Source organism: Oncorhynchus masou, chromosome 27 (assembly GCF_036934945.1).
Source record: "Oncorhynchus masou masou isolate Uvic2021 chromosome 27, UVic_Omas_1.1, whole genome shotgun sequence".
In the NCBI taxonomy this organism is placed as follows: Eukaryota; Metazoa; Chordata; class Actinopteri; order Salmoniformes; family Salmonidae; genus Oncorhynchus; species Oncorhynchus masou.
Window position 1 is genome coordinate 63,037,002 of NC_088238.1, and position 10,535 is coordinate 63,047,536.

A 10,535-nucleotide genomic window follows, 5' to 3' on the forward strand; every position below is an offset into this window, starting at 1 on the left:
TGATTTATTTATGCAAGACAAGAAGAGTTGAGCGAAGAGTTGAGCGAAGAGTGTAGCTAAGAAATAAAATATATTATTTATGTACATATTTCCCCCAAAAAATATATGGGAGATTGGAGATGACGCAGACAAGTACAGTGATAGAAGTTATAATCTATCTGCTATATTAAAACTGATCGACCCCCCCCCCCAATTTGTTTTAAATTTAAAAAAAATAAAAAGAGTTGAGCACATCTCTTTCTCTCTACCTAGGGAACAACCATCCATGGGGCAGACTCATCAACTTGTTCCCAGAGAGGTGTAGCTCCCTCAAGGCCGGGAGAGCAACACTATGGAAGGCTGTCAGGTCGTTGTGGCCCAGATCCAGGATCTCCAGGGTCGGGGGCAGACAGGGGGTGACCCTCCGTAGCTTAGCCCCCGAGAGGTTGAGGTGAGTCAGTATCTGTGGCCAGGAGCAGGTGGGAGGCATGGAGGTGTAGGCGTTCTGACTGATGTCCAGGTGGACTAGTTTGTCCAGACGGGTGACGAGCTGGGTGATTTTGAAATTAAAAGAGTTATTAAAAGAGTTGTTATTATTAATAAAATTGAAATTAAAAGAGAGAATTTGTGTTATTATTAATAAAATTGAAATTAAAAGAGAGAATTTGTGTTATGGTGAATAATTCGACCTCGTACTAATTTAGCATTTCTCTGAAAATTGAAAGACTAAAACAGAAGGATGCTAATTTGACCAAAAAATGTAAATGATTATTAATTGTTATTAATGGGCTTTCTTCAGTCCTCTTCTCGAGGTTAAACACAATACGATGTCAAACATGAAAGATAGATAGAAGCAGTACAAGTTAATTGCAAAGCTGATATAAAAGGTGTCGCCTGACTAGAAGTTTTAACCAAATTACATTACCTAGGCTGTGCTTCAAAGTAGTTCACTATGAAGGGAATAGGGTGCTATTTTGGATGTAGCCTCAGTACACCGTTGGCTAATGGGAGACAGGGAGTTGAGGGAGTTGTTGCACCCTATTCCCGATATAGTGCACTACTTTTTACCAGAGCCCTATTCCCTATATAGTGCACTACTTTAGACCAGGGCCCTATTCCCTATATAGTGCACTACTTTAGGCCAAGGCCCTATTCCCTATATAGTGCACTACTTTTGACCAGAGCCCTATTCCCTATATAGTGCACTACTATAGACCAGAGCCCTATTCCCTATATAGTGCACTACTTTTGACCAGAGCCATATTCCCTATATAGTGCACGTCTTTTGATCAGAGCCCTATTCCCTATATAGTGCACTACTTTAGACCAGAGCCCTATTCCCTATATAGTGCACTACTATAGACCAGAGCCCTATTCCCTATATAGTGCACTACTTTAGACCAGAGCCCTATTCCCTATATAGTGCACTACTATAGACCAGAGCCCTATTCCCTATATAGTACACTACTATAGACCAGAGCCCTATTCCCTATATAGTGCACTACTTTTGACCAGAGCCCTATTCCCTATATAGAGCGCTACTTTAGACCAGAGCCCTATTCCCTATATAGTGCACTACTTTAGACCAGAGCCCTATTCCCTATATAGTGCACTACTTTAGACCAGAACCCTATTCCCTATATAGTGCACTACTTTTGACCAGAACCCTATTCCCTATATAGTGCACTACTTTAGACCAGAGCCCTATTCCCTATATAGTGCACTACTATAGACCAGAGCCCTATTCCCTATATAGTGCACTACTTTTGACCAGAGCCCTATTCCCTATATAGAGCGCTACTTTAGACCAGAGCCCTATTCCCTATATAGTGCACTACTTTAGACCAGAGCCCTATTCCCTATATAGTGCACTACTTTTGACCAGAACCCTATTCCCTATATAGTGCACTACTTTTGACCAGAACCCTATTCCCTATATAGTGCACTACTTTAGACCAGAGCCCTATTCCCTATATAGTGCACTACTTTAGACCAGAGCCCTATTCCCTATATAGTGCACTACTATAGACCAGAGCCCTATTCCCTATATAGTGCACTACTATAGACCAGAGCCCTATTCCCTATATAGTGCACTACTATAGACCAGAGCCCTATTCCCTATATAGTGCACTACTTTTGACCAGAGCCATGTGGACAGTCAATTAAAATTAAATAAATGAAAGCGTATTGTTATGGGGAACAGGGTGCAACAGTCACACACTCTGCTGATGAGGGAAATGGACTTTAGGGCATTGTCGCTGACGTTGAGAACTCTGAGATTCCTCAGGATCCCAATCCCGTGACACAGAGATTCCGTCAGGGTCAGGTCGGTCAGTAGGTTACCACTCAGGTCCAGGTACACCATTTGGGTCAACAGGAGAGAGGTCAGACACGGCATCACATACACCTGGAGGAGAGACAGATTTGTTTCATTGCTTTGTTTTAATGATCACAAAGTGATTCGGTAATTCTTCAACAACATTACAGCATTTGGGACGGCAGGGTAGCCTAGTGGTTAGAGCGTTGGACTAGTAACCGGAAGGTTGCGAGTTCAAACCCCCGAGCTGACAAGGTACCAATCTGTCGTTCTGCCCCTGAACATGCAGTTAACCCACTGTTCCTAGGCTGTCATTGAAAATAAGATTTTGTTCTTAACTGACTTGCCTAGTAAAATAAAGGTAAAATAAATATAAATAATGAATCAAATTATGTCTGTAATTCCTCTTTGACCAATCAGATTGCTTGGCTGGAACAATAATAATAAATAGAGCACATTCTATTCAGTAATAAGTATTTCATTATTTGTAAAACAAATTATAAACATGTTTACCTTACAGTTAATGATAGAGATCTGTCTGAGGTTTTTCAGTAGAAACCCCACAGGCAAGAAGGAGGTGAACTTATAGACATTCATGACCTGATAACAAAACATCAAAAATAAAACATGTAAAGTTTTGGTCCCATGTTTCATGAGCTGAAATAAAAGATCCCAGAAATGTTCCATATTCACAAAAATGTTAGTGAACGTGCCAAGAGAAATTAGGGAAGGAGAGAGATGGAGGAGGGGAGTAGATGAGGAAAGGAAAGGAGAGAGGAGGGAAGGAGAGGTAGAGGAGGGGAGTAGATGCCAAGATAATCCATCTACCTGACACGTGTGGCATATCAACAAGCTGATTAAACAACATGATCATTACACATGTGCACCTTGTGCTGGGGACAATAAAAGGCCACTCTAAAATGTGCAGTTTTGTCACACAACAGCATGCTGACTGCAGGAATGTCCACCGGAGCTGTTGCCAGATAATTTAATGTTCATTTCTCTACCATAAGCCGCCTCCAACGTAATTGTAGAGAATTTGGCAGTACGTCCAACCGGCCTCACAACCGCAGACCACGTGTAACCACGTCAACCCAGAACCTCCAGATCCGGCCTCCTTCACCTCCTTCACCTTCTGAGACAATTGCGTGTTATTGATGACAATTTGAATGATACTGTGACCGTGACGAGATCCCAAGGCCCAGAGTCATGCCATTCATCCGCCCGTGTTTCAGCATGACAATACACAGTCCCATGTTGCAAGGATCTGGACACAATTCCTAGAAGGTGAAAATGTCCCAGTTCTTCCATGGCCTGTATACTCACCAGACATGTCACCCATTGAGCATGTTTGGGATGCTCTGGATCGAGGGGTACAACAGCGTGTTCCAATTTCGTCCAATATCCAGCAACATTCGCACAGCCATTGAAGAGCAGTGGGACAACATTCCACAATCAACAGCCTGATCAAGTCTATACAAAGGAAATGTGTCGTGATGCATGAGGCTAATGGTGGCCACACCAGATACTGACTGGTTTTCTGAACCACGCCCCTAACTTTTTTAATTATTATTATCTGTGACCCACAGATGCATATTTGTATTCCCAGTCATGTGAAATCCATAGATTTTAATGAATTTATTTCAATTAACTGATTTCCTTATATGAATTGTAAATCTTTGAAATTGTTGCATGTTGTGTTTATAAACCCTTCTTTCTTTTCTCTCCAAAACTTTTGAACGTGCCGTCCTTGGCCAGCTCTCCCGCTATCTCTCTCAGAATGACCTTCTTGATCCAAATCAGTCAGGTTTCAAGACTAGTCATTCAACTGAGACTGCTCTTCTCTGAATCACGGAGGCGCTCCGCACTGCTAAAGCTAACTCTCTCTCCTCTGCTCTCATCCTTCTAGACCTATCGGCTGCCTTCGATACTGTGAACCATCAGATCCTCCTCTCCACCCTCTCCGAGTTGGGCATCTCCGGCGCGGCCCACGCTTGGATTGCGTCCTACCTGACAGGTCGCTCCTACCAGGTGGCGTGGCGAGAATCTGTCTCCTCGCCACGCGCTCTCACCACTGGTGTCCCCCAGGGCTCTGTTCTAGGCCCTCTCCTATTCTCGCTATACACCAAGTCACTTGGATCTGTCATAACCTCACATGGTCTCTCCTATCATTGCTATGCAGACGACACACAATTAATCTTCTCCTTTCCCCCTTCTGATGACCAGGTGGCGAATCGCATCTCTGCATGTCTGGCAGACATATCAGTGTGGATGACGGATCACCACCTCAAGCTGAACCTCGGCAAGACGGAGCTGCTCTTCCTCCCGGGGAAGGACTGCCCGTTCCATGATCTCGCCATCACGGTTGACAACTCCATTGTGTCCTCCTCCCAGAGCGCTAAGAACCTTGGCGTGATCCTGGACAACACCCTGTGCCATTAAACCCCTACAACTCATCCAGAACGCCGCAGCCTGTCTGGTGTTCAACCTTCCCAAGTTCTCTCACGTCACCCCGCTCCTCCGCTCTCTCCACTGGCTTCCAGTTGAAGCTCGCATCCGCTACAAGACCATGGTGCTTGCCTACGGAGCTGTGAGGGGAACGGCACCGCAGTACCTCCAGGCTCTGATCAGGCCCTACACCCAAACAAGGGCACTGCGTTCATCCACCTCTGGCCTGCTCGCCTCCCTACCACTGAGGAAGTACAGTTCCCGCTCAGCCCAGTCAAAACTGTTCGCTGCTCTGGCCCCCCAATGGTGGAACAAACTCCCTCACGACGCCAGGACAGCGGAGTCAATCACCACCTTCCGGAGACACCTGAAACCCCACCTCTTCAAGGAATACCTAGGATAGGATAACGTAATCCTTCTCACCCCCCCCCCTTAAATGATTTAGATGCACTATTGTAAAGTGGCTGTTCCACTGGATGTCATAAGGTGAATTCACCAATTTGTAAGTCGCTCTGGATAAGAGCGTCTGCCAAATGACTTAAATGTAAATGTAAAATGTTTATATATTTTTGTTCAGTGTAATAATAATGGATTTTATTTATATAGCACACTTTCAAATGCTTATGTACATCTGACATCTGACCAACCAATCACCTTAGCCGTTATGACAAGAGATCGCAAACCTCTTGGCGAGTGTTGTGTTAAGGGTCTCGACTACCTCACCTCTATGTTTCTGAAGTAGACAGTGTCCAGGTTGTCAAGGTGAGTCCGTCGAGCCGGCTTCCAGGAGCCTGAATATGGAAATAGATTTCTATCAGGATTCTGAATATGGAAATAGATTTCTATTAGGATTCTGCATACAGAAATAGATTTCTATTAGGATTCTACATACGGAAATAGATTTCTATCAAAATATTATAAATGATGTGTTGTGACAATACTGAATGCAAATTTAAAATTTAAATCACAGTCTGTAAATAATAATAATAATAACAATAATTATTATTATCATATTCAATATGTAGAATGTATTTGGGAGGATTTGAACGCATAAATATGTAATATAATTATTTCCATACCTGTTCCATGGAACGTTGCGTCCTCTACTCCCAAGAACTCTAGAGAAGCCCCGTCCATGACCTATCCACATGCACGTGCACACGCATACACACACGCACACGCACACGTGCATACACACACACACCGACACACGCACACACACGCACACTCACACACGCATACACACACACAAAAGCACACATCAAATTTGTAATTGTTAAACCCTTTTAAGGTAAAAAGGTGTTGTGAGTGTTATATCTGAGTGTTGATTCTAATGGGGTTAACACCAGTTATATCTGAGTGTTGATTCTAGTGGGGTTAACACCAGGGTTATATCTGAGTGTTGATTCTAGTGGGGGTAACAACAGGGTTCTATCTGAGTGTTGATTATAGTGGGGGGAACACCAGGGTTCTATCTGAGTGTTGATTCTAGTGGGGGTAACACCAGGGTTCTATCTGAGTGTTGATTCTAGTGGGGTTAACACCAGGGTTATATCTGAGTGTTGATTATAGTGGGGTTAACATCAGGTTATATCTGAGTGTTGATTCTAGTGGGGTTAACACCAGTGGTATATCTGAGTGTTGATTCTAGTGGGGTTAACATCAGGTTATATCTGAGTGTTGATTCTAGTGGGGGTAACACCAGGGTTATATCTGAGTGTTGATTCTAGTGGGGTTAACACCAGTGATATATCTGAGTGTTGATTCTAGTGGGGTTAACACCAGGGTTCTATCTGAGTGTTGATTCTAGTGGGGGTAACACCAGGGTTATATCTGAGTGTTGGATCTAGTGGGGTTAACACCAGTGGTATATCTGAGTGTTGATTCTATTGTGGTTAACATCAGGTTATATCTGAGTGTTGATTCTAGTGGGGTTAACACCAGGGTTATATCTGAGTGTTGGATCTAGTGGGGTTAACACCAGTGGTATATCTGAGTGTTGATTCTAATGTGGTTAACATCAGGTTATATCTGAGTGTTGATTCTAGTGGGGGTAACACCAGGGTTATATCTGACTGTTGATTCTAGTGGGGTTAACACCAGTGATATATCTGAGTGTTGATTCTAGTGGGGTTAACATCAGGTTATATCTGAGTGTTGATTCTAGTGGGGTTAACACCAGTGGTATATCTGAGTGTTGATTCTAGTGGGGTTAACACCAGGGTTATATCTGAGTGTTGATTCTAGTGGGGTTAACACCAGGGTTATATCTGAGTGTTGGTTCTAGTGGGGTTAACACCAGGGTTCTATCTTAGTGTTGGTTCTAGTGGGGTTAACACCAGGGTTATATCTGAGTGTTGATTCTAATGTGGTTAACACCAGCGGAATTGAAATTAACAACACACATGTAGTGTATACATTTTGTGTTATTTGAATCACAGTGGAATCAACATTGTGTGGTGTTGTTGTGAACTCAGAGTGGGCCTCATTATCATTCTTCCCAGAATGCTTTGTTTTAGGTAGATTTTTATAATAGTTCGTTTTAATATCTATGTTTCTGCATGCACATTGATTCATTTATAAATCTTATACTTATACAAAGATAAATAACTTACATTTTCTAAACTAATCCAATCTGTAAGGTGTCGGACTTATTGCCCTGAGATAGTTGTTCCAGTTTAGATGGTTTACTTAGTCTTGTTTGTCTAGTCCTTTGCCATAGCAGTCATTCTGATTGCAGATTGTGGGTGAAAATATATTAAAATAACACTCATTGGTGTAAAAGAACCCCAGCGTTGTTAAACCAAAACGATTCCCATCCTTATAAGATTTCCCAGCATGCTCTATTGCAGGTTGTTTGTTTCAATATCTATGTTTTTGCATGAACATTAATTGATTGATTTAATTAATCTTATACTAATCGAATATAAATAATATACATTTTTCTAAGCTAATCCAATCTGTTACTTATTGCACCCATTTCTGAAAGGGTTTTTCCAGTTTAGATGTTTTAGGTAGTCTCATATCTTAGACTTTCCAACCCAGCAGTCATTCTCAATGCAGGTGAATAAAAATTCAAAATGTTGGATATCACCGCTCTGGCTGGATTCCAATAGGAATTACACATGACTTTGCAAGCCAGCGTAATGTGACTTGCAGGCCTGATGTGGCCCGTAAATCTGGAAATTCAGGCCATTGTATTAGAGTAACACTAGGCCCTCAAAATAAGGCCTTGTGAACTATGTGTTCTATGTGTGAATTCATTATATAATAACATACTTGCTTAGGATCTGACATGGTGAAGGACACCAGACTGAAAATGGTTGAATGCAACAACCATGTTTCTGTCACTAACAAATACAGTCATGGGTAGTAAATCTCCAATTCACTCGAAAGGCAAGTCACTCTGGGAAATATGCAAATATAACTTCACACTAAGCAGTGTGTTGATTTGCTGTGTAGGAAAATAATAATAATATCTACATAACAATAGTGAGTTTAAGAAGAAATCAATCAACAGTGGAGATGACAATTTGAAAGGATAACACTACAGTATAAACACAACAAAGCAAGTAGCAGTCTACAGGATCTTAATTTGATCACCCTTTTGTTGCAGGACTTGTCCTGCACAGTAGGAAATGCAAACTTGTAGTGTATTTGAGGTTTAAAGAGGGCTTCTAAATGTCCATTAATTTTAATCCACACAATAATTAATTCACATTTCTTGTTGCTACGTGATTATTTTCCTTCTGTGAGAAGCTAGTCAAATTAAGATCCTGCATCTGTACAGCAGGTCAGTGTACATGGCAAACCTCCATGAAGTGAACTATGGCCTCGTCCGTCAAGGTTGCATTCTGGAACATTATGGATCGCACCCGTCCCTGGTTGGTCTCTCTGAACGGTGCGATGGAGGTCTTCTCGGACAGCAGGACGTCAGCGACTACCAGAAAGGTTTCTGAGTGGGAGACGTCACGGAGGATGGAGGAGACGAGTGTCGTGTTGTCCTGGAATGGTCCTCGGAGACGCAGGGTCACGACCCCTAGAGGCCAAAGATCACCCAGGCTTCCAGGGTCATACCTAACAACGAGGACCACAATGGAAGTAAGTTACCAGACTTTATTGTGTTGTTTTAATCCATTCATTCACTCATTCTCCCTTCCTTCTTTCTTTCCTTTGGTTCGTCGTTCTTTCCTCCTTCCTTAGTTCATTTCATTATTTGTTTGTTTGTTCATTTGTCCATCCATCCATTCAATCCCCATCCCTTCCTTCCTTCCCTATTCCTCCCTTCCTTCCTTCCCCATTCCTTCCCCATTCCTCCCTTCCTTCCTTCCCCATTCCTTCCCCATTCCTTCCCCATTCCTTCCCTCCTTCCCCATTCCTTCCTTCCTTCCCCATTCCTTCCTTCCTTCTCCATTCCTTCCCTCCTTCACCATTCCTTCCTTCCCCATTCCTTCCTTCCTTCCCCATTCCTTCCTTCCTTCCCCATTCCTTCCTTCCCCATTCCTTCCCTCTTTCCCCATTCCTTCCTTCCTTCCCCATTCCTTCCTTCCTTCCCCATTCCTTCCTTCCTTCCCCATTCCTTCCTTCCTTCCCCATTCCTTCCTTCCCCATTCCTTCCCTCTTTCCCCATTCCTTCCTTCCTTCCCCATTCCTTCCTTCCTTCCCCATTCCTTCCTTCCTTCCCCATTCCTTCCCTCCTTCCCCATTCCTTCCCTCCTTCCCCATTCCTAACTGCCTTCTCCATTCCTAACTGCCTTCCCCATTCCTTCTTTCCTTCCCCATTCCTAACTGCCTTCCACATTCCTTCCCTCCTTCCCCATTCCTAACTGCCTTCCCCATTCCTAACTTCCTTCCCTATTCCTTACTTCCTTCCCTCCTTCCCCATTCCTTCCCTCCTTCCCCATTCCTACCTTCCTTCCTTCCCTCCCCATTCCTTCCCTCCTTCCCCATTCCTTCCCTCCTTCCCCATTCCTTCCCTCCTTCCCCATTCCTTCCTTCCTTCCCCATTCCTTCCCTCCTTCCCCATTCCTAACTGCCTTCTCCATTCCTAACTGCCTTCCCCCTTCCTTCCCTCCTTCCCCATTCCTAACTGCCTTCCCCATTCCTTCCCTCCTTCCCCATTCCTAACTGCCTTCCCCATTCCTAACTTCCTTCCCTATTCCTTACTTCCTTCCCTCCTTCCCCATTCCTTCCTTCCTTCCCCATTCCTTCCCTCCTTCCCCATTCCTTCCTTCCTTCCCCATTCCTTCCTTCCCCATTCCTTCCCTCCTTCCCCATTCCTTCCCTCCTTCCCTCCTTCCACATTCCTTCCTTCCCCATTCCTTCCCTCCTTCCCCATTCCTTCCTTCCTTCCCCATTCCTTCCCTCCTTCCCCATTCCTTCCCTCCTTCCCCATTCCTAACTGCCTTCTCCATTCCTAACTGCCTTCCCCATTCCTTCCCTCCTTCCCCATTCCTAACTGCCTTCCCCATTCCTTCCCTCCTTCCCCATTCCTAACTGCCTTCCCCATTCCTAACTTCCTTCCCTATTCCTTACTTCCTTCCCTCCTTCCCCATTCCTTCCCTCCTTCCCCATTCCTTCCCTCCTTCCCCATTCCTTCCTTCCTTCCCCATTCCTTCCTTCCTTCCCCATTCCTTCCCTCCTTCCCTCCTTCCCCATTCCTTCCTTCCTTCCCCATTCCTTCCTTCCTCCCCATTCCTTCCCTCCTTCCCCATTCCTTCCCTCCTTCCCCATTCCTTCCTTCCTTCCCCATTCCTTCCTTCCTTCCCCATTCCTTCCCTCCTTCCCCATT

The 10,535-nt window shown here is 44.0% G+C and overlaps 1 protein-coding gene across 2 annotated transcripts in view; it reads right to left on the bottom strand.

Annotated features, from left to right (window-relative positions):
- Positions 1–10,535, bottom strand: part of tlr2 (toll-like receptor 2) — a 38,097-nt gene that overhangs the window by 4,879 nt on the left and 22,683 nt on the right. Inside the window, exons 5-10 of one of the 2 annotated variants that reach the window (XM_064940852.1) lie at positions 8,557–8,821; positions 5,824–5,884; positions 5,468–5,535; positions 2,810–2,896; positions 2,243–2,386; positions 249–529 (exon numbers count right to left, since the gene is read on the bottom strand). In XM_064940852.1, coding sequence (XP_064796924.1) covers positions 249–529; positions 2,243–2,386; positions 2,810–2,896; positions 5,468–5,535; positions 5,824–5,884; positions 8,557–8,821 — 906 coding nt within the window. Of the gene's footprint in view, positions 1–248; positions 530–2,200; positions 2,387–2,809; positions 2,897–5,467; positions 5,536–5,823; positions 5,885–8,556; positions 8,822–10,535 lie in introns of both variants that reach the window. The other variant, XM_064940851.1, reaches the window with a different exon arrangement.